Below are 26593 nucleotides of genomic sequence, written 5' to 3'. Positions count from 1 at the left end.
CAGATGCCCAATATCTGAGGAATGGTTATAAATTGTGGTACAGCAAAATCAAAATATTACAAAGAACTATATAAAAGGAATGTATTGTCTATGCCAGATGAGTACTCAAAGAGAAAAAGAAATAATTTTTTATGTAGACAGGTACAAACTGTTCTGTAAAAAAGGATAAATTCAAAATATTTTAAATATAGTTGTGATGCTTACATACACAGATAATGACAAGAGAAAGAGTTATAGCAGTAGAACTATGTTGTAGTTTTACTTATATTTAGGTCATATATTTACAATTAAAAAACCAGAGACACCCAAGCATCCTGCTGAATGCTAATGAAGATTTACTATGTAGGGGACCCTCAAACACCCTAAGCAAATATGGCAATGCAAAGGGCTGGAAAACAGCAAGAAGTGAAGACTCAGGTTGGTATGGACGACTTCAGGCATGTTACAGTTTTTCTAGACTTCAGAAGTTCTGGTTCTGACGAAGACATTTCCTTTCAACACAAAACTGCCATGTCTATGAGCTTCTTGCCGGCATACCAATCTTAAGAACTTCTGTCAATTTTACACCACTTAAAGCTTTTAGCATCAAATTATGGCACTGACCTGATTTATAAGGGGGTGCCAAAAAAATGCATCCACATTTAAAGTAAGATGCTCACTTAAAAGATGGCACTGATTAATTAATTAATGCTAGTGTCACCATGTGACAGGCGGGACAAAGAAAACAGCAGAAGCACAGTTGAGCGAACGTCACAGTACACTGCTATTAATTCAACTTTGAAAATCAATACATAGATAACATCCCTTAAATGTGTATACATTTTTTGGGCACCCCTGTATATCTGCGTTTTCCACAGGCACTATGTGTAAGTAATAGGTTGACTCTCCATTTGATTAGGCTTTCTAGTAGAGATTATGAGATTTAACTGCAGGGACACCTGCCAAAACAAAATGTTGCCAGTCTTTGACAAGAGCTCATTTCAAAACGTTTATCTTTCTTATAGAAAGTCTGAAGACGAATAAATATCGTAAAGTCATTTGTAACCTCACCACACACAGCTGGCTACTGCAGACAGCCTGTCTTGCCGCTCAGCCCACAGGCGTAGCCTTGTAAATGCTATTATTCTTGAATGGAAATGCTGCTGATTTTTTTTAGAACTCTGAACGTTTCTGAGGGTAATTCAGCCCCCGAGTCAAAACTGAAGAGGCAAAACATTAGTGACATGGACGTGTTGTCAAGTATGTGGGAGCACACAGAGACCAAAAGCATAAGCATCAGGAACCGGGAGCCTGGCTTCTAGGCCCCACCCCACAAGGAAGCCCTGGAAATGTAGGAGAGTTCTGCTCAGAGACCCTGGGAAGCACTGTCTGAAGCTGAGATGCAAGAGCAGGGCCAGAGGGCAAGCAGGTTCACTCATCACCAAATGCCAAAAGCTTGGGAGATTAACCCCAATTAAGGGATCCATTTGGACAAAGAAAAACACAACACATAAGCACATGTAATTTCACCTGGCTCCTTCAATGCATTCAACATTGCCTGAAGATAGAATGAATACCTGCTATTCACCCATGGTGTAAAAGGCTGCAAACCAGAGGGTAGAGAAGCGTTAACCTACGCCTCAGAATGTTAAAAGCACACACCAATTCCAGCTTGCCCATTACTATCTGCAGTGGTTTACCGCACTAGTGTGTTTGGAAAACTTAGGTGTGACTCAGACACGTGTTATCCAACAAGAACATTCTCCCGCTCAGAAAACAGGGATTCTCACAGACGCTTCCACTTGAATGTTAGCTCGTGCTCAGGTGTGTTCCAAGGACTGATGTGTCCCACAGCCAGAAGGAAGAGTAGAAAAGCCACTGTGGTGGCCAGAGCACCCTGTCATCCTGTCTTCCAAGGCAGGGCCCCAGCAGGTCACCCCTTGGAGCAGTCTTAGAAGCAGCAGGGAGGACTGCCAAGCTGATTCGCCTGACTGAAAGGGCCAGGTAGAAGGTGTAAGATGATAAGATTCAGACTAATCATTCACAGAAGGCAGGCATCTGTCTGACTCAGTACTCCTCCCTCTTAGCCCGACAAAGAGCCCTTGGAGAAAAGCTAGGACTAAAGGAAGCACTTTTGTGAGGTGAGGTTTCCTGGGGTCTAAGAGCCAATAACTACTAGATTTGTTTTTACCAAAAAGTAGAAAAAGTAAAGGGCAAAAACACAGAGCCACACACTTCTTAGAAGCACACAATTACTATCATGTCACATCGGCCTGAAGTACCACTTTCTTAAATGCATTGCATTTGTTGGGCCAGAAAATTTAACAGCGTGGTTTGGTGAGTTATTTCCTTTCTGACAAACATTAAAATGGAAAGAAAAGGCCAGCTGGAGGCAGGAACTCAACTTTCACGCCTGCTCAAAATTAGTTTTTAACTTTGTAGGAATTATTACATGTCTCAAACCCCCACTCAATGATACTCACAATAATGTTGCTTGATTCACCAAAATACTGCTGGTCTATAAACATTCCAGCAGTCACTTCCATTAACCAGCACCACAGCCACAAAACTGCACCAGACCAGGAACAGAATATTCCAAAACCTCCACTCTCACCAAGTGACATGACCTACCCTCAATGTCAATTTCTGCATTATGCAGGGCCAGGCACCTCACTTTCCTATGCCTGTAGGTTGAGGATAAAGGACAAACTATATAATTATATGAGAGCAATTTTGAACTAGTGCATTTTTACAAATGTGACCAGCACAATGCTGTTATAAATCCAGTGGCCCTTAACCCTAAATTTTCCATTTACCCACAATGCTGAAGAAAAGCATCTAGAATCTAAAGAGATACAGCTATTGCAGAAACTGTCCTATCATTTCTGATTGTTTTACTTATTTATCCACAGCCCCATTTATTTTAAAAAGCTTAATGATGCTGCGTTTTCTAATATGACGGATCAAGTATTTCCTCAGTAATACCTCAAAGCCCTCACCAGGCCAACAGACCACAGTCATCGTCGCTGGTGACTACAAGATTTCAAGAAAGAAAAGGTATTCCTGCTTAACCAATGGTACAAAGAATGTATCTTGGGCTGTTTATAGCCTACATTTTTAGCATGCCTATCTTCTGAGAAAGCGTTAGTTCTTAATAGTTCACTTGTTTTTCCCAAGATTTCTGTAAAGTAGGATGAGTCAGGAAAGGGTAAACGAGTAAGATTCATTTTACAAACAGAAACTAACACAAATAACATTACTTGTCAACAGTCATAGATGTAATTAATGCTTTTGCTAAACAAAACCAAACCTTCCTCAATTTTACATCTAGTTTTTTAAAAAATATTTACCCCATAGCTGGGCTCAGTGGCTCTGACAGGCTTCCAAGAGACAGACAGGCTTCCATGAGACAGAAAGACTTCCAAGAGACTGGGCTCGGTGGCTCAGCCTGTAATCCCGCTCTTTGGGAGGCTGAGGTGAGTGGATTGCCTGAGCCTGTGGGTTGGAGACCCACCTGGGCAACTTGGTGAGACCTCATCTCTACAATAAATTAAAAAATGAGCTAGGCGTGGTAGCACGCGCCTGTAGTTCCAGCTACTCAGAAGGCTGAGGCGGAAGGATCGCCGGAGCCCAGCAGCTCGAGGCTGCGGTGGCCGGGAGCAGCCACTGCACTCTAGTCTGGGTGACAGAGTGAGACTCCAACTCAAAAAAAAAAAAATTCTTCCAAGAATGGGACATTAAAAAAAAATGCATTTGTCTGCTCATTTGTACAAAAGAAATATAGGAAGGATAATCTAAATCATAATGAAATTGCTTACCTACAGGGTGGAATGAGAGCAGGATGTTAAAAAAATGCATAGCTTTTAGAAACACGTTAATGTTTCACACACTCCCCAAAATAGAAATTAACAATTTTGTGCATGTGTGTGCACGCACGCAGGGGCCGGGGGGAGAGTCCCACAGGGCAGACTAATATTAGAATATTGTAGTAATAAATAAACCTGCGTGTACTATGAAGCAATCACTGGGCCACAATGAAAAGTGTGAGGGAAGAACAGAACTCACTTAAGTAACCAGAAAACAGTATTCTTACTGTACACAATGGAGCTGACTTACAGTACAAAGATACTACACTCTAGTGAGTAAATCTATTTCTCACAGTGCTGTGAAATAGCAATTATGGAACTATATGGTACTAGGATTAAACAATTAAGTCTCAACATGGAAAGGGAGAGGCTGCGGGGTTGAACGGGTATGAACGTAAGGTTTCTAACATAAAGATGGGTAGTGAGAAGTAAGAGATGCCTGTGCATATGGGGTGAGCAGAGATGAAAACACTTTCCAGCTTCATTTGCTGTGAAACCCTAGAAGCAATGACACTGAGTAGCAATGAGAACAATGGTACCCAGATTTTGGTTTCAAAATGCAGCTCTCCAATAAAGAGAACCAGGGTTGGAACATACGAAATGGAAGATGAGCCTGGAACATCTTCTGGGGCCAAGATGCTAACACTTCAAAAAATGAGGGGACATGTTGAAGGGGGCCAACCTGAAAGCTCCCACCACCCAAAGTCTGGACAGTTGGAGCAACTGAGTTATCGTAACAGGTTATAATCCACAGAATAAGACAATATCCACCAACTTATTCTGGTATTAACAGGGGAGTGAATGAATGCATAAATGGGGAAGAAACGCAGCTCTTCCTAATAGAAGTTCGTTTAATAAATATAGAAAATAGAAAATCACCATTCAGTAAACAACACAGCAATCCATAACTGGTATAAGAAGAAGCCATCAGTGAATAATAAAATTCTACAGGTGAAAATATAATTACCAACAGAATATTTGCATAATGTCTCCCCATAAGACAGTGGTTCATCACAAAGGGAACAATACCAGCTTCACAGGGAGCAGTCTGGCAGGCAGCAACCCACCATCACCAGCAGAAAGACACGTCAACACCAGAAGCCTTGATGTGGCGCAGAAGGGCCACCACCACTTTGACAGTATTCCTGGGAAAACGCTTAACCCCTAGCAATGAGAAAACATCAGGCAACTACAATTTGGAACATTATACAAAACAACTGACCCGTAATGTTGTCTCAAGGTCATGAAAGACAAAAACTGAGGAACTTTCAGAGATCAAAGGACACTTAGATACAGAAACTAAAAGCAGTGTTGGATTCTGGAAGGCAAAAAGGACATTAATAAAAAAAACCCCAGTAATACAGAAGTTCAAACAAAAATGTATATATTACCACATTAATGATATTTTCCTGGTTTTGATAATTACACAATGGTTACTGTGGCAAGATATTTATAGGACGGGAAGCTGGGTGTAGGATGTGTATGGAAACTGTGTTCTATCTTTATAACTTTTCAGTAAGTCTAAAATCCTTTTTAAAAAAATATTAAAAAGAACGAGGAAAAAGTTAACTAAGTTTGCAGCAATAAATCAAGCAAAGAGAAGCCTACAGCTTCCTATCAGTTACAGGACAAAGTCCCCACCTGTTAAGCTACAACCAGAATCCATTCCGACTTGGCCAAAACACCAATACCCCATATCACAGGAAAGTCTGTCTGCATTCCCAATAACGCCTGGCATCAAGCTCCTGCCCTGTGGGTGCTCCCCTCCCTCCACCTGCCCTGGAAGCTGCCTTTCCGGACCCCTCCTATACTCCCTGTCACATGCCTGTGTGAGACCATGAAGCCCTCAAGGGAAGACACTGTTTCCACTTGCGGGTGTTTTTCAGACACAGTGCAAAGTCTGGAACAGTAACAACGAGCTTTTGCCAACTTGACGAGACACCAAACACTGTTTAAAAGCACATCACACATCTTACGTTAACTTTACAAAAAGTCTCGAAATCAGGTCACATGAATGAAGTATGACCTCTCCAATCTGGTTCTTGTTTTTAGAAACTGTTCTGGCTATTCAGAGTACTTCATAGTTCCATAAATGTGTGCAAATCAATTTCCAATAGCTACCTAACACCAAACAAAACAAAAAAGTCTGATGCGATGTTTGATTGGGTCCGCACTGAACCTACATGTCTATTGGGGCACTGTAACATCTTAACATTGACTCTTCTAATACACAATATAGTATACACCTCCGATGTCTATGTCATCTTTAAACTTTCAGAGTTGTTTTAGGGTTTCAGTGATAAAGTCATAAACGTTTTTGTTAGATGTATTCTAAAGTACTTTATGGGTTTCTTAAAGCTATTATAAATAGAACTATCTCTCAGGGATATTTTCCAATTGTTTGCTGCTAATAAACAGAAATATAATTGATTTTTATATGCTGACCTTGTACCCTAAGTAGTGGACTAAATTTGTGTAATGGTAGTCTTTTTTTCCTTCCCCTTTTAATTAAGAAACAGGGTCATATTCTGTCACCAAGGCTGGAGTACAGTGGCTGGATCTCACTGCAGTCTTAAACTTCTGGAGTCAAGTAATCCTCCTGCCTCAGCCTCTCAAAGAGCTGAGATTATTAGGTGCAAGCAACCACGCCCAGTCAAATTCATGTGATAGTTCTAGCACGTTTTGGAGATTCCATGAGATTTATAAGTGTTGTGTCTTCAAATAAAGGCAGTTTTGCTTTGTCGTTTCCAATTTCTATGCCTTTTATTGTTTGCCTTTTCTTTCTTTTGAGTCGGGGGTCTCACTCTGTCACCCAGGCTAGAGTACAGTGGCATGACCATAGCTCACCACAGCCTTGACCTCCTGAATTCAGGTAATCCTCCTGCCTCAGAGCCTCCAGAGTAGATGGGACTACAGGCACATAGGACTGGTGTAGATTTTTCTGTAGCTATGAGGTCTCGCTACGTTGCCTAGGTTGGTCTCAAACTCTTGGGCTACAGCAATTCTCTTGCCTCGGCCTCTCAGAGGGTTAGGGTCCCTTTTATTGCTTTTTCCATGTGGTACTGCATTGGCTAAGACAGAATACAAAGTATTTGCAGTGTTCTTTGTTCCTGATTATAGACCCTCACCACCCCCCCCAAAGAGCACTGTCTTTCACCAAGTAGTATGATGTCATGCACAGGTTTTCTGAGAAGCTTCCTTCTGATCCTCGTTTGCTGACAGGCTTATTATAATATATGGATGATCAATACCTATACCTATTGGGATGATTATATGTTGTTTCTCCTTTATCCTATTAATTACATTTTTGAATGCTATGCAATTGATGCACTCCTGAGAAAAACCCTACTTGTTTTTGATACGTTATTTTATTTACACATTGTTGGATTCAATTTGCTAGTATTTTACTAGGAATTTTTGCTTTTGTGCTCATGAGGAATATTGTTTGGAAATTTTCTTCCAGTCTCTTTGCCAGGCTTTGCTATTAAGGTTATACTGGATATATAAATTTAGAGTCTGGGCATGGTGGCTCACGCCTGTAATGCCAGCACTTTGGGAAGTCAAGGCAGGAGGATCACTTGAGCCCAAGAGTTCAAGAACAGTCTCAGCAACACAGCAAGACCTCATTTCTACAAACATTTAAATTAAAAAATTAAGCCGGGATTGATGGCTGGGCCTGTAATCCCGCGCTTTGGGAGGCTGAGGTGAGTGGATTGCCTGAGCCCGTGAGTTCGAGACCCGCTTGGGCAACTTGGCAAGACCTCATCTCTACAATAAATCAAAAAATTAGCCGGGTGTGGTAGCGCACGCCTGTAGTTCCAGCTACTGGAAGGCTGAGGCAGAAGAATCGCCGGAGCCCAGCGGGTCGGGCTGCAGTGGCCAGGAGCGGTCACTGCACTCCAGTCTGGGTGACAGAACATGACCCTGTTTCTTAATTAACTCCAAAAAAAAAAGAAAACTCCAAAAAAAAAAAAAGAAAAATTAGCTGGGTGTGGTGGCGTGCACCTGTAGTCCCAGCTACTTGGGAGGCTAAGGCGGGAGGACTGCCTGAGCTCAGGAGGTTGAGGCTGCAGTAAGCTGGAATCTCACCACTGCACTCCAGTCTGGGTGACAGAGTGAGACTCTGTCTCAAAAAAACCCACAACAAAATTAGTTATAAAATGATCCCTCGTCCTTTTTTTGTTTTTGAGGACTCCTATGATTTCTTCCCTACTAGCGAAATCATCTGATCTACAGATTTCTGAGATTTACAATTATGAATTAAATTTCCTTAATAAATATAAACTTGTTCATTTATTTTTGTTACTTTTAGTAATTCAAATCCTCCTATGGAATCTGAACACTTTATCTATGCTGCTGAATGTACTAGCTTGGAGTTGTTTATAAAACTCTCTTATAATTATTTTAATATCTTCAGGCTCTGTAGTGATATTCCCTCTCATTCCTCATACTGACAATTTTTTGGTCTTTATCAGTTTTCCTGTTTTGTTTTTTTTTTTTGAGTTGGTGTGACACTCTGTCACCCAGGCTGGAGTGCAGTGACATGCTCACAGTCACTGCAGCCTCAGCATGCTGGGTTCAGGTGATCCTTCCACCTCAGCATTCCAAGTAGCTGGAACTACAGTAGCTGGCACTACCACACCTGGCTAATTTTTGATTTATTATAGAGATGAGGTCTTGCCAAGTTGCCCGGGCTGGTCTCGAACCCTTGAGCTCAGGCAATCCTCTTATCTCAGGCCTCCCAAAGTGCTGGGATTATAGGTGTGAGCCACTACACCCAACCCTTTATCAGTTTTGATGTTGGTTAATCATTTGATGTTGGTTAATCTTTTCAAAAGACAAGCTTTGCTTTCTTCAACTCTTATTGCTTTCTATGCTTTATTTCATCACTTCTCTCCATTACTCCCTTCCTTCTACTTATGTTGTGTTTATTCTGCTCTGCCTCTTCTAGCTTCTTTTTTTTTTTTGAGTTGGCGTCTCACTCTGTCACCCAGACTGGAGTGCAGTGGCCGCTCCCGGCCACCGCAGCCTCACCCTGCTGGGCTCTGGCAATCCTTCCGCCTCAGCCTTCCGAGTAGCCGGAATTACAGGCGTGCGCTACCACGCCCGGCTAGTTTTTTATTTATTGTAGAGATGAGGTCTCATCAAGTTGCCCAGGTGGGTCTCGAGCCCGCAGGCTCAGGCAATCCACTCACCTCAGCTTCCCAAGGTGCAGGATTACAGGCTGAGCCACCAAGCCCGGCTTCTTCTAGCTTCTAAAGGCCATCAATACTAGCCCTTCCTTTGTTGCTAATATAAGCATTTAAAGTTCACGTGTTTTCACACGTAGCTGCATTCCAGAATTTGACATATTTTTCATCATCTTTCATTACAAAATATTTTCTAATTTAAATTGTGACTTCTTTGACCAGCGAATGCTTTTAGAAGTGATATATTTCAAATACTTGGGCTTGTCTAGATATCTTATGGGCATTGGCTTCTAATTTAATTCTGCTGTGTTCACAGAAACACACGTATACCATTTTATCATCTTCTAACATAAGACTTTCCAGCCTAGCATACGGCTGGCCTATCTTGGTAAGCCCTCTAAGCATGCTAAAAAAAAAACAAAAAATCCTGCAGTAGGTCGAGATGATTGGTAGGAGTGTTGTCTGAATCCTTTACATGCTCTGATTTTTTCTTTTTTGGTTAGTCAGTCTATCAATTACTAAGTGAGAAGCACGCCAACATCCCAACAGGATCATGGGTATATCCATTCCTCAGCTGCACCAGTCTGTGTTCCCTGTATCGGAAGCTCTGCGCTGATAAGCCTTATGTCTTTGTCACGAATGGACGTTTTTATCACTGTAAAACAGTCTCCTCTATCTCTGGAAGACTGCTTCTCTTAGAGACCACAGTCATGATGACTTCTTACGCTTACTGTTCCTGCAGTCTGTCTTTTCTGTCCTTCTACTCCCCATAAATCTGAGTTTCCCGCTGATTTTATTTGCTTTCAACCTAAAGAAAGCCCTTTAACATTTCTTTCAGTGTAGATACCGATTCTCTCAGCTTTCATTTACCCGAAAATGCCTCTTCATTTTTGAAGGACATTTGGTGCTGTGTGACAGTCTTCCTCCCTCCCCAGCATTAAATTACCAAGTTCCACTGTTTCTGATAAGACCTATCCTTAGCAGTGTGGTACGAAATTCATGTTTTTATACTCTAGGTATTTTCAAGACTGTCTTCACCTTCGATGTTCACCACTCTAACTACAATGTAGTTCTCATGGTTATCATGGTTACTATACTCTGAGTTTCCTCAATCTTTGAGTTGAATTTTTAAATTAAGAAAATCCGAGCTGGGCGTGGTAGTGCGCGCCTGTAGTTCCAGCTACTTGGAAGGCTGAGGCAGAAGGATTGCCAGAGCCCAGCAGGTCGAGACTGTGGTGGCTGGGAGCAGCCACTGCACTCCAGTCTGGGTGACAGAGTGAGACTCCAACTCAGAAAAAAAAAAGAAAAGAAAATCCAGTCATAATTTCCTCAATTTTTGGTCTTATTTTTGCTTTCTCTCTTCAGAGCTAAGAAGCACAATTTCCTGTTTATTAATGTAAGCTTTTTATTATATATAGACACTGTATGTAATACATTGTAGAGACTCTGGGTTCAGTTAGCTTTCCCCGAAGAAAGATGATTTTTGTTCTAGCAGGCAAATTACTCTTTGATTACCTTGATTTTGTGAAGCTGGTTTTATGTTTCCATAGAAGCATATTAGGGTCTACTTTGATTTTCTCCTTAATCCCATGGTGAATCCCCTAGTTCTGGGGAACATTCTCTAACTCCTCCAGTATGAGCCATCACTGGTTTCCATGTAACACCGAGGTGTCTGGCAAGTCTCACTGGGGTTCAGACTCCAACTTGTGCCTTCCCTGCACCAGGCAACGACAGCACTCTCTGCTCAGCTCTTTCAGTCTCCCAAGTGCTGCTTTCCAACAAGCCTTATCAAGCCTGCAGTGAACACGTGCAGTTGGGGATAAGCACAAGCCCGCACAAGGGGATCCACACAGGTGGCAGGCCTGAGGCCCCATCCCCCAAAGTTCCCTCTCTGCCACCATCCTCTCCCTCAATCTCTACCCACCTGGCAACTCTGAACTCTGTCCTCTGCCGACACACACACCAGCAATGCTGTGACTCTCCCCCTGCACACAGATGAGAAGGCATCTCTCCCAAGAATATTTGTCGCCTGAAGTTCTGCTGACTTTCTTGGGCAGTTTACCTAGTGATACACACAGGTGCTAAGTGGGCTCATCCCTGTTCACTGCTTTCTCTTCCATGGGGGAAGCAGACTGCTGCTTACTCCAGAGAGGGACTCAGGAGGAGGGGAAGTTCCAAGGCACGGTGCAGAAGCCAGACAGCCACTCTCCACAGCTGTCCACACCCCCTTGCCAGGGGCACACCAGCTTCGCTCAGAGGGAGTCTCATTTCACAGCAGCATCCCTCTCCACACGTGGCTTTACCAGCAGCGACCAAGTCGGAAGGCCCTGTCCTTGGAGTCTCTCCCCCTCCTTGTCAGAAGTCATCATGAAGAAGCTCACAAAATGGCATTTCCCAGGAGCTCCCCTTAGATCTTGCGTCCTCACCCCACTGTCTGTGGTATAAAGACAGAACCCATCTCCCCATCCCAGAAAACAGCCCTTGCTTCACTCTGACTCAAGAGGTACACCCATGACTCAGCCTTCATTGCTCTTTTGACCACAAGTCGGGCACCTTTAGAACAGCTGAGTCTCGGCTGGGCTCCGTGGCTCATGCCTATAATCCCAACACTTTAGGAGGCTGAGGTGAGAGGGTTACCCATGGGCTTGAGACCTGCCTGTGTGTCCTTTCCGTGAAACACTGGAGCACTGGCTAACAAGCCCACCTCATAATCATCTGACTCTCCATAAACTACTATTTATAACTGAGAAGGGCCAGAAACCTGAAGTTGGTTATTTATTTTAGAGCACTGACAAGTTAAAATTGGTCTGTGTCTTGTTGAAAACGCAACCCAAATGTTACAGGTTTACTGTTCTGCAGGAGACGAATATGCTTTGTATGTGACTGACCAGATCCAGCCTCTTCCTTTCATGGGCCATACACACAGATCAACTATCTGGTATTAAGATACTGTTACCAGTTTTGCCACCACCAGGATTCCCTCCTTATTCAGTAAATCACTATGTATTTCTTCAAGCAATCTGTCTAATTTCTTGAAACTATTTTTTGACAGTTCTAAAAATATTGATGCTTTCTTCTGCTGCTGCTTCTCTTCGTTCTGTTTTGGTCACTGGCTGTACTTTTGTTGTCTTCCCTTTGCTATTTTCCCTTCATCCTCCTCCTGGTTCTTTTTGTGTAGTTGATTCCAGTGAGTTTCAGAAATGAGAATATAAAGATAAAGTAACACAAAACACCTCTGACACCCTGATTTTAAAACCTCGGGTCTTCAAATGTATTCCTGGGGTAACACAGAAAGGAGACCTGCAGGAGGTGGAGGCTGCAGGGAGCTGTGGTCACACCCCTGCACTCCAGCGCAGCAAGACCCTGTTTCTTTATAAAGGGGGGAGGCAGCAAGCGCACTTCCATGTTGGGGAAAAGCAGCAAGATGGAGACAGGCCGGTTAAGTGTGGACGTGAAGATCTGCAGCTGCCTCTGCCACGCTGGCCTGCGATTTGCATTTAAAGCAAGACAGAAGAGTCAAGTCACTTTTCTAAAAAGATGCTCCACAACAAAAAAGCAAAGCTAAACACTGCCTTCTTACAATGAAACACTTTGCTTGGCAACTGACATATCAGGCATAGCTTTGCAAATATTTGGCATTTAAAAAATGTGAGTTCATGTTCTCACTCATAAGTGGACCTTGAGCAATTATCATAATAGTATAAGAAAAAGACTGGCAGTAGCAGGAACTGCGGGGGGATTAAGGGGGGAGATAGCATTGGCAGTAGTGGGAAACTGTGCTGGGAGAGGGGGACACACCTCATCAACAAGGGTACCTGCATAATGAACATTTGTATACCTAACCCTGAACTGCACCCCACATCTTTAAAATAAATAAAAAATGTGAGATGATTAATGGTTATTAAGAAACATATGCTCTGCAGCCCATGCCACTAATATGATAAATACAAAAATGCCCTGCTGTCTCCTGGAAGACTTTCTGAAGGCGTTTCAGAAAGCAAGTGCACATTAATAAAAGGAGGTAATTCACAAGAAGGGGGGGAGGGTAATCTCTCCTTGAAGACAAAACAGTGAGTTCTCCTAAATGCTGTTTTCACATTTACTTACTTTACTCAATCCAAAAGGCATTCTATTGTACACAGAGACCTGTGGCCAACACAGAGAAAGATGGCCTTGACCTCCAAGAACCTTACCCTCTAGTCATACACCCAAGACATACACAAGCAGGTGACTAAGGGCAGGGACTAGCCCCTAAGGGGTGGCCCTTGCTTGCAAATGTGTGTCAACTGCCTCACCATCACCTGGGACATTTCTCTAAACAATGAAAATCCATAACACAATGTGAGACTGTTATGTCCAACCCTTTAAAAGTGAAAGGTGGGAGAAACCATGACCAGGAGACTGCCCTCAAATGCTGGCATCCCGAAATTCTTACACAAATATGTAAACATGGACTCAGGACGCGCTCTCCACTGCAGTGCTCCCCCGTTTCACGGCTCCAGCACCCACCTTGCCACCAGCTTACATTCTAACCTAACCACGTTTTCTCTTTCAGGTAACAATTAATTTTACCCTGGTTAGACCATTCTCTGAAACCATTTCATAAATCCCTTTAAAAATAATTCTGTAGATGGCATTCAATGAACTCACATTACAGACTGGAAGAGTGGCAGAATCTGGCATTCTGCTCTTTAGTTTATTCAAAGCTACTTTTCTGTTAAGAACTATCCATCTTGTAATGCCCTCACACCTAACCCCAGTAACCATGCTAGCTTTCAAAACCAGGTGGGAGACGCTTGCTTCCAAGATCGAGACATCTCCAAGATCTAGCTACAGTAAAGTTAGTCTCCACCATATCATATAAGTTCCTGTTAACGATGAAAACGATAAAAGAACAAGGCTGGGATCTGCAAACATGGAGAATGGCCAGTTTCTCTCACAATCTCTCACACTGTTACTAGGCTTAAGTATGCTCTGAAACATAATCAAAATAATAAACTGCTCCTGTTGTGGGATTCTGGAATTTCAAACCAAGTCATTGGGATTCAAATTAAGAAACATTAATATTCACGAAAAGCCAGAGCCCTTTCAGGGAAAGTAAAAAAGTGAAAGAAATAAACAAGTGCTCTTGTACTTCAGAAAGAAAATAAATTAATGATAGTATTGACAGAAATAAGGAAAGAGAAGGAATCACAGAAGCGGGAGATGTGAGCTAGGCTCTGAGGAGATACAGAAGACGACGGGTTTGTCCCTCTCTCCCCTCTCACTCTCTCTCTCACCACACACACACTCTCAGCTCATCACAGCCTCAAATTCCTGAGCTCACTGGATCTGATCCTCCTGCCTTGGCCTCCCAAAGAGCTGGGATTTCAGGTGTGGGCCACAGTGCTGGGCCTGGGAGCTGCTTTCAAATTCTGTGGTCAGCTACATAGCTATAGAAGGGGCCCTATGTTGCCTATTCAGAAACTCAGAACTTGAAAGCCAAAAGTAAGAATCCCTTCCTGCAGCCAACATGAGGGTCCTAGTTAGAGAAAATAAACTGTGTGCCAAGGCAGTACCCTGAATTCTCACTCATTTTCCCCTTTCTATCATTCATACTCACCGATTTATCAGTCCCATGGTCTGTCTTCACCTCACAGCTAAGTGGAAGAAACAATTCTGTTGCTGTATGCTCTGGGAGAGGGACCTCCCCAAGAACTATCAACCCCTGCAGGACAAGAGAGGAGAAAAACAGCGTGAGTGAGGGGTACACATTTCAGCTTTAATTTAGGAGTCGGTTTTAAAAGCACTGCTGGCTTCTCAGAAGCCTCCTCCCTTATCCTACAGCGTTCCCCAAGGGTTATTTCAATAGACCCAGTAGTCCCAGAATGCTTACTGAGGCCTCAGATGCAGCCCCAAGCTCCCTGCCCTTCCCCCTAAACGTTCTATCCCTGTGGCTCACCAGCCATTGAGCATCCCTACTCTGGTCTTCCAGATCTGGAATCTTTATCAGCTCATGGTATCTTACACTGTATTACCAACTAGACTCTACTGGCTTAACAGCAGCGATGCAGTTTTTCTAGTTAACTTGATCACACATGTGGCTGCAGAATTTCTAAGCGGAAAGTGCCACTACTCTAAAGTGTGAACTCACCCACCTGGATCTGAGCAAATAAAACTACTGAGTGGAGCCTTCCCTGCTGCACACGAGAGACCAAGAGCATATGAAAAACAGCCAAGACACCTGTTTCTCAGAAGCATACAGTACACTTCGGATTAAGTTCCTGCTTCACAATTTCAAATTTAGATCTTACTTTCATCCCAGGAGATAATAAAAAACGCAAAAAGAAATTTTTTTAAAATCCCACAAATCCTCGCATAACAGGTATAATGAGCCCACCTTGGAAAAAGCGGAAGGCGGGGTATCATAAAAAACAAACCAAAAAACACCCCACCCATTAATTCCCTCCATGAATGCAAGAAGAGGTGACCAAAATAAGGCTATGACATTGTGTAACGGAAAGACTGGGATGTGAGTGGCCAGGGTTCTGGACCCTTTCCTGGTCTACAAAATAAGGAGCTCTAACTAGGTTAAGAAGCTCTTAGTGGAAAGTTTGTATTAGAATCACCTGGAGACCCTTACCAAAGGCTCCTTCCACAAGTCCAACATCTACTCAGCACCTCTGGGGAGGGGGTCAGGTATTCTACTTTATTTATTTATTTTTTTGAAGGGGCTGGGGGCCCAGGTTGATCTCAAACTTCTGGCCTCAGGTGACCTTCCTGCCCACGCCTTCCAATTCGCTGGGCCTATTAGTACAAAGCACTGCATGTGTTCCCCTGGCAAGCACTAATATAAACTCTAAGCTGAAAAAATGCTAGCTGTACTCAAAGTTTTGGCTCTCCATCAGAATCCTTTCCAGAAGGTAGGCTTCAGGGTCCAGAGAGGCTGACGGTTTGCTTGAGCTCCCTAGGCCCATATCTTATAACACAGATCTTGCAAGCCCCTGAGCCTGATGCTATTCCTGGGGTCCTCTCACCTAAGAAATGGCTATGACATGAGGGATGCAGAGATGCCAGGCGGGACACACTGAGAAAGGAGCACAGAATAGATCGCCTTTTCCTCTCCTGAAAGCATCGACCTACTCTGGAATAAGACTACACTCAGCCTAGAAAATGAAGTGGAGACTAACCAGAAAAGGCCAGGAACTAGCCAGTAGGATAGAATACCCTGGCCTTCACAGTAAGGTGTTTCTGGTTAAAAGACTTCCACTCCCAATAACTTTCTTCCCTCAATCACAAGCAGAAAACACACCTTACAAATGGCACCATTAAATTTTAAAGTAAAAAACTGTGCAAATGGCAGCCACTTTGCCAGCGTGGCCTCCTGAAACCCTGCTGGCAGCAGATGCTCTCCGCGGAAGAGCCCAGGCCCCTCCCCCTTCCTGTATTGAGCAAGGCAGAACTCATCCTGGCACTCAAAGTCCCCCAGAGCCTGCCCTGCCTTGCCTTCCCCGAATGTTCCTGCTGCTGTCATCCCAGTCACATCATCTCCTAGACACGCATTTAAGCCTGTGAAGGTGCTGCGGCGGCCGGAGGTCACCAGAAGGTGGGCAGGGAGCAGAGGCCATAGCACCACCTGCTCCTGGCTCACACTGACTCTTGCGCTTCATCAGTGCAAACTGCCATTCACCCTTCCAAAGGATTTCAAGTTCAAGTCCCATCTCCTTCCAGAAAATGCTCGTTAACTGAGTCCCTGCTTGCCTTATCTACAAAGGCAGACCTCCTGAAGCATGGCGAATGGATCTTACGTTCTGTGTATTTAAATCCCATTTCCACCACAGACCCTTATGCTGAATTATTATTTCATTTACTATTGCCTCCACTGTTGTTTAAATGTTTACCAATGGTCAACTCCTTGCAGGCGGGACAAAATGCTAATATATGTGAATTCCCCACACCCCCAAGCAGAGTTGTACACCAGGAAAACGAATGTGTAACGAACATTTGTTGAGTTTTATGTTGAAGGTTTTTTTCCTAAAAGGAAACCATTAAGCTTACAATTATAACCAGATGCCTACATAAATCCAAGTATTAAACATAAAATTATACCTTCAAAAAAATTTTGCTTGTTATACCCAAGTCAGGACACAACAACTAATAAGGAAGTTTAAGGAAGAATTTTTCCTTAAACTACGCTGTGATTTCTAAAAACACTCCCCAGAGAGACTGCGAAGGCACCCTTCTGAGAAGGTAGTGTAAGATCTGGTAGGGATGCTCTGTCCCCCATCATCTTTGAGAGTCACAAAGGATGTGGGTCGTAGGTTATGCCTCAATAGGCCAATTCATAGCAGAACCAGAGCTAAGGATGGGGTCTAACACTCCTCTAACACCATCAATCAATTCATCTGTTCACATGGCAACAATTCTTAGGTGCTAAGGACACAAGAATGAATGATACTTCCTTCCCCACAGCCCATCTCTCAAAGTGCTTATGACACTCTAACACTGGGCAAAGAGAAAAACAGGATTAGGTAGGTAAATGCAGGTGGTACATTAGAAGGTGTTCAATGCTAAAGAGAATCAAATATAGGCTAATGAGGGGATCAAGCGCAGGAGTGGGCGTTGAGTTTCTATAAGTCAGTCAGGGAAACTGCACTGAAAAGGTGACATTTGAGCAAGATTGTTTTCTTTCTTTTTTTTTTTTGAGTTGGAGTCTCACTGTCGCCCAGACTGGAGTGCAGTGGCCGCTCCCAGCCACCGCAGCCTCGACCTGCTGGGCTCTGGTGATCCTTCCGTCTCAGCCTTCCAAGTAGCCGGAACTACAGGCGTGTGAACCACACCCGGCTAATTTTTTGATTTATTGTAGAGATGAGGTCTCGCTGCCCAGGCGGGTCTCCAACCCGCGGGCTCAGGCAATCCACTCACCTCAGCCTCCCAAAGTCGCGGGATTACAGGCTGAGCCACTGAGCTTCTAAAGTGGCAACAAATTTGAGGATATCTGGCGGAAAAGTTAAAGCGTAAGTTTCAAGGTTGGAGTAAGCCCTGTAGAACTGCAAGGAACTGGTGTGGCTGAAGTGTGTGAGCTGGGAGCCACAGGCCCTGGGTGGCAGGAGAGGGAGGCCCTGCAGGGCCTTGTACTTCAGGAGTCCGTGGGCTTTTCCCTGAGCTGAGAAGCCACTGGAGAGTTTAAAGCAGAAGGGAGAAATAACCTGACTTATGGTGTAAAAGAATCAGTCTGGCTGTTGTGTTGACATAAAGAGAGTGAGGGAATTGCAGAAAAGCAGTAGAACAGCTGCTTGGCCCCCAGTGGCTGCCTGGACTCTGGATATCCATCTGTAGACAGATCCACTGGCTATAACAGCGTGCTTGCTGGGTGGGAGGGAGGGGCACAGCCTGCTGAGGACTCAGCAACGAGGTTCCGGGTGCTCTCTTCAGCTTTCAGGCGTTTTGAATGCACGTTAGCTTTCTTTTCTTTTCTTCTGAGTCGAAGTCTCACTCTGCTGCCGAGGCTGGAGTGCAGTGGCACACTCACAGCCACCACAGCCTTGACCTCTTGGGCTCAGGTGATCCTTCCACTTCATCCTTCTGAGTAGCTGGAATACAGGCACGCGTCACCATGCCCAGATAATTTTTTGATTTATTGCAGAGATGAGGTCGCACCAAGTTGCCCAGGCTGGTCTTGAACCCATGGACTCCGGCAATCCTCTCACCTCAGCCTCTCAAAGTGCTGGGATTACAGGCGTTAGCCGTTGCCGCCCGGCCCACATTAGCTTTAAAGAAGCCAATTTTGCAAATATGTACTCAAGTGTCACATAGGTGCAGCCAAGAGTCATCCTGACACTGTCCCTAAATATGTGAGTTCATTACAGCACATGGAACCCGACACTGGTCCTTCATTTAGACTGTGACTTAACACCAGAGGAAGGCGGACAGCTAAAAGGAGGCTGAGCATCCCAACAGCCAAGGGCCATTCATGCAGGCAGCATCCACTGAGCGGTTACCATGTGCAGGGCAGGGCAAAACCCTAAAAGAAGAAAGCAAGTAACACCGAATCTGCCCACCCAAGGAGCTTAGGTCCACTTGGCCTTGGACAGACAGAGGTGCTCCAACAGCCGCTGCAACAAGGTAGCGAAAACACAGAGGCAGAGCCCACCTGGAGGCAGGGAGGCCTTACAGAGGAGGCCACATGATGACTGAGAACTCCCTCAACATACTCAGTGTAAGCAGTCACTAAACTGTACACAAGGCTTTAAGCCCCTTTCTGTACACAAGCTGTTATACTCCTCAGCAATAGTTATTTAGGAAAACTTTATTCATGTTTAATAACCATGAAAAGAATGATGATTATGAGCTAAGAAAACTTCAGGAAGTCCTACTCCACACCTGCCATGGTCACCCACGCATGCCTCTCTAACATTCCAGGTGCAGATTGGACCAGGGCTGCGTGGCTGTGGCATCTGCCTGGGTGGCAGGAGCCTGAGGGCTGCTGTGCTGTGAGACAGACAGCAACTGGAAGCATCCAAAGAAGGAGGCCAGCAGTCTCCCTTTCATCACCTACCCTGAGTCAGGGCCAGGCCGAGAATACTCTGAGAGGCTGAGGTAAGCTTCTGCGCATCATGCAAGAACTGAGGGAACTGCGGTGGGTCACAGCTGCATTCAGTCAGCACACATCATTCTAAATTATTCCTCTGTAGAAACACAAAGCTGTCCTACCTAAGTAAAAAAAAAAAAGGGATCAAGAAATAATAGAAACCAAAAACAAAGAGGAAAGATTGGCAGAAGCTGTGCTATGCCTGGTAACAAAACAAGGGAAAAAGAAAGCCATCCAAGAAGACAGAAGAAATTCCAGAGCTATAGCTGGGTTAGCTGCTTGCCCTTTATCTCAGCTAATAGACAGAGCCAAAGTACAAGGTGAAAACAGCCTCTCTTAACTGGCAGCACAGTGAAGACATGACTTCACACACTTCCTGACGACCACTCTGGTCAGGACAATCCTCCCTGCCCGCCTGGAGATCAACCAGTGACCACGCTACAGTCCAGCTCCCCAAGCAGCTCACTGGCTGGCTACCTGGACACTTGGTTGCCTGCAGCGCCACAGAGCCCTGGGGAGGAGGGCCTCAGGCATGTGCACGTGCATTCTGAGCTGCTCCCCAGCTCCTTCCCTAACTCTTAAGTATCAAGCCTCTCTCTACTGTCACCATTCTCAGCAGCATTTCTTTTTTTTCTTTTGAGTTGGAGTCTCACTCTGTCACCCAGACTGGAGTGCAGTGGCTACTCCCGGCCACCGCAGCCTCGACCTGCTGGGCTCCAGCAATCCTTCTGCCTCAGCCTTCCGAGTAGCCGGAATTACAGGCGTGTGCTACCACGCCCGGCTAATTTTTGATTTATTGTAGAGATGAGGTCTCACCAAGTTGCCCAGGCGGGTCTCGAACCCGCGGGCTCAGGCAATCCACTCACCTCAGCCTCCCAAGGCGCGGGATTACAGGCTGAGCCACCGAGCCCGGCTCAGCAGCATTTCTATCCTTAGCAATTGCTGTGCAATTTTGAAGAGCCGTCAGAAGAAGGGATAAGAAATCCAACGTCACATACTACGCATGGATGTTAAGACTGTTGAGTTTAAGGGAAAGAGATCTGTCAGCGAGGGAACCAGCTTGGTCCCTATGCTTCCCTTCACCTTTACTCGCCAGGTATAAAATGTCAATAAGGATATCCCAGAGAAATGATGAAAAGGACACAACAGCAGGCGGGTTAGGAAAAAAATGCTGTGGAAACAGATAAATAGTCCCGAGCTTACAAGCCTCTACATTCTAAGAGTTACCCCAAAACACACATGAATAAGCCCTTATTTAGTACACACTCAACATACATAGTTTCTCTTCCTCCTTCTAAGGCACTGGGGCATCCTTTAGAAAAAAGTAAGCTGACAAATTATGAAAATTAAAACAGCACAACAGTACGGAGGCATTCCTAGAAGCTGTGTCCTTTCTCCAGCGAGCAACAAGAACTCCTGGAGGGGCACTGCTCACTGCTCAACCTGGAAGACTGAACTTCTGTCAGAACAGAGGTTGGCCCTGGATCCCAGAACCACCTCACAGTGGCTCTCAAGTATCTTTCCTGGAAAGTGCCTTTTTAAGAAAATTAAGTAAATGCACAACAAAGCAAGCCTGTAGAAAGAAAGGCCATCCATCCCTCCAATCCTCCACCCACAGGCAGCTGATTACCACATCGAAACACATCTCATGAAAAGGCCTGTACAATCCAGGCAGCTCTGGAGAACCTGAAAGCATGGAAAACGGGAGCACTAAACCACTTTACTAAAAAAACCAGAAGGAAAAATCTCTTCCATTTCAGTAACTCAAAAAATTCCCAGGCACTAAAGTGGCTGCTGACTTGAGCAACCGCTCAACTGAAATCCCAGCTCTGCACTCACTTGGATGTATGAGCACTAACACACTACTGCTACCAAGACCAGAGGCATGTGACTGTGTCACTGGGGAAAATTCCAGGGCTTATCATTAGACTGGGTGGAATACTGTCCCAAAATACTCCTGTCCAAACCTGTGAGTGTGGACCTAGCTGGAAGCAGGGTCCTTGCAGGTGGAGTCTAGGTATGATGAGCAAGCCCTTTAGCATGGGCCCCGAATCTTCTAAGGAGGAAATCTGGACACAGGCACAGAGAAAGCTGGCTGTGTGGACATGGAGGAGCAGCCACAGTGAGGCAGCTGCAGGCCTAGGAGAAGCCCCAGCAACCTCAAAAGGCAATTAGGGACTCTTCCTTGGAGCTCTCAGAGGGAGCACGGCCCTGCCGACTCCTTGGCGCCAGACCCCTGAAAGTCAGCAAATACATTTCTGTTGTTTTAAGTCCCCCCGTTGTGATACTTTGTTATGGCAGCCTAGGAAATGAATACATTTGGTGAAAAAAACATGGTATAAATACCAGCATTTAATAAAGTTGTGAGTTTTCTCCATGTTATTACTTATTGGGACCATCAATCCGGTTTTATTCTTCCTGTCAGAACTTTATAACAGACACTGTTTATTTAGGCTGCAGGACCAAAAAACCAAAATGTATTGCAAGAGATTATTCTAGGATGTCATATTTTACAGGCCAGGGTCAGAAATGTTCAGAGACTTCCTTAGCAGGGTCATCTGCATAGTGATCTGGTAGCAAAGCCAGGACTAGACGCAAAATGTACCAAGTCCATGCATGGTATTTATTACAGTGATGCAATTCCTGGACAATGATGCACAGTCATGCCCCATGGACCAACGTGGCCAACAACGACAGACCACACACCCTATGTTAGGCACATGAGGTCACAACAGCCTGAAAAATTCCTGCTGTCGCGCTAAGCACTGCTCACGTGTTTGTGGTACGGCTGGAACCTACGAACCTACTGTACTGTTATTCATACAAAAGCCAGCACATACATGTACAGTAAGTACACAACACTTGGCGATGATAGGAAGCCACTATATTGCTGGTTTATACATCACTGTGTACAATTACAGTTGTTAAAGTGTACTCCTTTTACTTTTTTTTTTTTAAGAGATGAGGTCTTACTATGTTGCTCAGGCTGGTACTTGGATTATAATAGCTGTGAGCAACCATGCCCAACAACTCCTTTTACTTAATTAAAAAAAAAAACAAACAAACAGTAAGACAGCCTCATGCAGGAGGTATTCCAGAAGAAGGCATTGTTACCATAGGAGGGTACAGCTCCATGTGTCTCAAGACCTTCCAGTGGGACAAGATGTAGAGATGAAGACAGTGATATGGTAATCCTGATTCTGCATAGTCTGCGTTTGTGTGTGTGTTTGTGTCTTTGTTTTCAGCAAAAGAGTTTAAAAGCAAAACTGCCCAACAACGCATTTCTCAGTTTGTGCCTGTGTTGTGGTGCAATGCTTGGCTGTATACACACACTATAGATTGTTTTCCAGATACTTAAAAACATTTTTCAGTTACTTTTAACATTTCCCCAAACTGCTCTGTCATGACTGCTGAGTGATGAGCTGAAGAATAAAGCAGAGGCGAGGTAGGGGTGTCTTCTCAGGCCCAGCTCACAAGACTCAGCCGAGCACACAACCAAGTGCTTCCCTCTCACAAGCATGCATCAACAGGCATGAAAGTACTCAAGCCCTTGATGAGGCAAAGGTTTACCACGGCATGCTTTACAAAATAACTTTAAGAAAAAGCATAATTTCAACAGTCAACAAGGAAACGGAGTAGAATGCAGCCAGTAAAAATGCTTTCCAAAAACAAATAGGGAAATGTGCAGGACATACAAGCAACATGACTGTGATAGACAAATTTCAGGCTAGTGGGAGACAACGCACCAAGATGTTGGGAGTGAGTTAATTTTGAGTCTATTGGGGTTTAGAATCTCTTTTGCAGTTCTGTGTAACTCCCAAGTTTCCTAAGAATTGATACACAGTAGTTCATCAATTCTAAGACATTTTTCTACATGTCAACAGCGTTTAAATCAAGATGCATCTTACAACTGCCATCATGCCCTAGGTTAATGGAAATCATTCTTTGTGGTTCATAAAATAATGGCACATCTTACAATCAATAGTATCTTCGGTTCTATAAAATGTGGTAGTTTTATAACAGGGAACTACAATAGCCTAACATATACATATGGAAACTCACATAAATATATTTATGAATGCCTATAAAAAGATGAAGCAACACTCACGACTACTATTGTACTTATCTCAGTTGTTACTAAGAGACTCCAGTTCTCAAATATAGAAATTCCCACTTAACTACCAGCTATAAAAACCTGGAAACAGACACTGAAGAGGTGTCTCAAATAGAGAAAGGCCACGTTTTTCTCCTCAGTACAGGCATATCCAGTCACCTCCTAACTATTCTTGGTTACCATTCCAGCTCCTGTTGTACAAATCTTACTTTAAAATTTTCTTAGTGAAGAACTAAGGAAAAACAAATATTCACCACCCCTGGAACATTTCTTAGTTTTGTTCTAGCTAATTTTTAGAGGTTAAATCAGGATGTAATTTGTTCTCTACCCCAAAGGAACAAATTATCATCATTTTAAAGTGAGTCTTCTGTATTATGCCCTCAATTATTATATGTTCTGCAGAAGTTTTGGAGCTTTCTATACAAGCCCAATTTAAAAAGAAGCTAGAAATCTCCAGTTAACTGTTCAAATAAAAATTTAACTGATTATATACCGGAGGCAACTTCAAACCCTCATCACTGTGTTCATGCTGTAAGTTGTCAACCTTAACTTTTGGGGTACAAATCAATTTAATGCACTGTTCACAGTACAGTGATTTTCTAAAGTGCTAAAGACAAAAAAGCGTTTTGACACTTATTTTGGGGGGGTAATAAACTTTATCTAGAGCCATGGAGCTCAACTGCACCAAACTAATGGAGAAAAACACTTTGCAAGAATGTCAGCTCCACAGAGGCAGGGTTTTTTTTCCCCATTGTGACGCTACTATGAAGAGCAGAGCTGGTATGTAGGAGGCACTCAATACTGGTTGAATGAATTTCTTTTCTGTACACAGTTCTCCCAAAGTCAAAGCCAAACTGAGCAAAGGATTCTTTTCCAAGATGAAAAACTGCACAATGTCATTGTCACAGATAAAAGGTGTACAGTAGCAAACAGTCCCCTGCAGACAGAACACAGAAAAATAAAGCTCCCAACTACTGTCTAGTTTTGCCTAAATAATCTTTTGGGAAAAACCCTGTGTTCCCCAAGAAAGCAAGGGAAGCTTAACAGTAAAAAAGGAACTCATCTAAGCAGAACAGCAAGGAGAGGAATCTCTTCCAGAGTCACCAACTTCTCCACAAATGTGACAATATAACAGTTGCAACCAATGACTTACACGACACAGCCTCTTGTTCTTGTTTCGTGTTAGCCCAGAAACCCACACTGTTGTGTTCGACATACATGTCCAATTAAAAACATTATATTCTAATAGGCTTTCCGCACTATTCTAAGCAGCATCAGGCTCTTAAACAATTAACTGCTGTATCACATCAGTAAACCACTTACCCTGAAATAGGAGTTCCTGGAGAGGAAGATGGGATGGGAGAAAAGGGATAATGGTAGTTTTTAGGTGGGTTGAAAAACACCAGACAATCATCCCTTACCTTATTAGCACGTATCTGTTTGTAAATGTCTGTCTGCTGCCGAATTCGATATTCCAAGTCAGAAACATGAGCCTGAAGCCAGTTCCAGCGGCTGACAATAGCTGCCCGGTCTGCAGCCCATCTCCATTCTGACCTGCGTCTCCTAAAAGGAAATACATTGAGTGAAATCCAAGAGTAGCAGTTTCATCTACACCCAATGGCGTGAGATGGGGTGGGGCAGGATTTTGTTTCTAAAGTTCCTTGTATAGACTATAAACTCCAGTGCCAAGACGAACCCAAGTCAGATCCCGGATGCACAGGACCACAACCTTCATGAAGCTATTTCCCAAGTTCACTAGTGGTATGGCCTTCTGGTATTCTGGTTCGTGGCCCACAATTTCTCTGAAACTGTATTAATTTTCCATGAGATAGAAGCACTTTCTACGTCAAAATAGGACATATGAAAGGAATAATTTATGTAGAAAATTCAAGAGACACTAAAGTTCATTAAAGTCAATCAAGACCTCAGCAAACGTGCCGAGTAAAGAATAACGTCGAAAACTAAGTTAGAAAAGCAGGAAATATTCATTTTTTTTTTTTTTAAAAGCATGATACCTAACACCAACAAAAACTAACATACTAAAAATCCTTACAGTGAAAATAATCAAGGTCTACAGAAGTGGCGAGATGCATTTTCTTAGAATGGTATATTCTCAGATACATCCACATATTCAAGGAAATTCTCTCCAAGGTTTTTTTTAATAGGATCTGAGACACAGGTCCAAAAGTTGACATGGAACACAGGACCAACAGTCAAGAAATTCTCAAGAACAGTATGATGCAAACCCATCTTACCAGCTATCAAGACTCACTGCAAAGCTATGGTTAAGTGAGGCGTCTTTGACGGGCAAGGAGTCCACTGGACCAGAACAAAGAGATACACACCCTGGAACTAGATGTGTAAAAGGTACAGCTCTCATATCAGTGGGAAAGACTTTAGAAGGAAAAAGTAACATTAGTGTCCTTCCTTCTGATATAATTACTAATTCTGGCTTTTCTGAATAGTCAACTTAACAACAAGGAAGGAGTTCTTAAATAAATCACAAAAACATCATGTAATTTTTAATATATAGTAAGAGATCTAATTTAAAAAGTTAAAAGACAAACTACTATTTGGTAGAAAATATCTGTAGCACATAACTCAAGATTAAGCATCAGGATATGTAACAGAACTCCTGAGAAACAGGTTAATAGAAAAAAAAAGAATCTTTTTTTTTTTTTGAGTTGGAGTCTCACTCTGTCGCCCAGACTGGAGTGCAGTGGCCGCTCCCGGCCACCGCAGCCTCGACCTGCTGGGCTCTGGTGATCCTTCCGCCTCAGCCTTCCAAGTAGCCGGAATTACAGGCGCGCACTACCACGCCCAGCTGATTTTTTTATTTATTGTAGAGATGAGGTCTCGCTGCCCAGGCGGGTGA

The 26593-nt window shown here is 43.7% G+C and overlaps 1 protein-coding gene across 4 annotated transcripts in view; it reads right to left on the bottom strand.

The window, feature by feature from the left end:
* KANSL1 (KAT8 regulatory NSL complex subunit 1) overlaps positions 1-26593 on the bottom strand; it is a 143440-nt gene that overhangs the window by 44626 nt on the left and 72221 nt on the right. For 3 of the 4 annotated variants that reach the window (XM_008057048.1, XM_008057050.2, XM_021711819.1), the window contains exons 2-3: positions 25140-25281; positions 14637-14741 (exon numbers count right to left, since the gene is read on the bottom strand). In XM_008057048.1, the coding sequence (XP_008055239.1) occupies positions 14637-14741; positions 25140-25281 (247 nt within the window). The remainder of the gene's footprint in view (positions 1-14636; positions 14742-25139; positions 25282-26593) is intronic. The other variant, XM_021711816.1, reaches the window with a different exon arrangement.

The sequence above is a fragment of the Carlito syrichta genome, unplaced genomic scaffold, assembly GCF_000164805.1.
Source record: "Carlito syrichta isolate Samal-C Ts95f unplaced genomic scaffold, Tarsius_syrichta-2.0.1 Scaffold86258, whole genome shotgun sequence".
Taxonomy (NCBI): Eukaryota; Metazoa; Chordata; class Mammalia; order Primates; family Tarsiidae; genus Carlito; species Carlito syrichta.
This window is presented reverse-complemented; position numbering and strand designations above follow the sequence as displayed.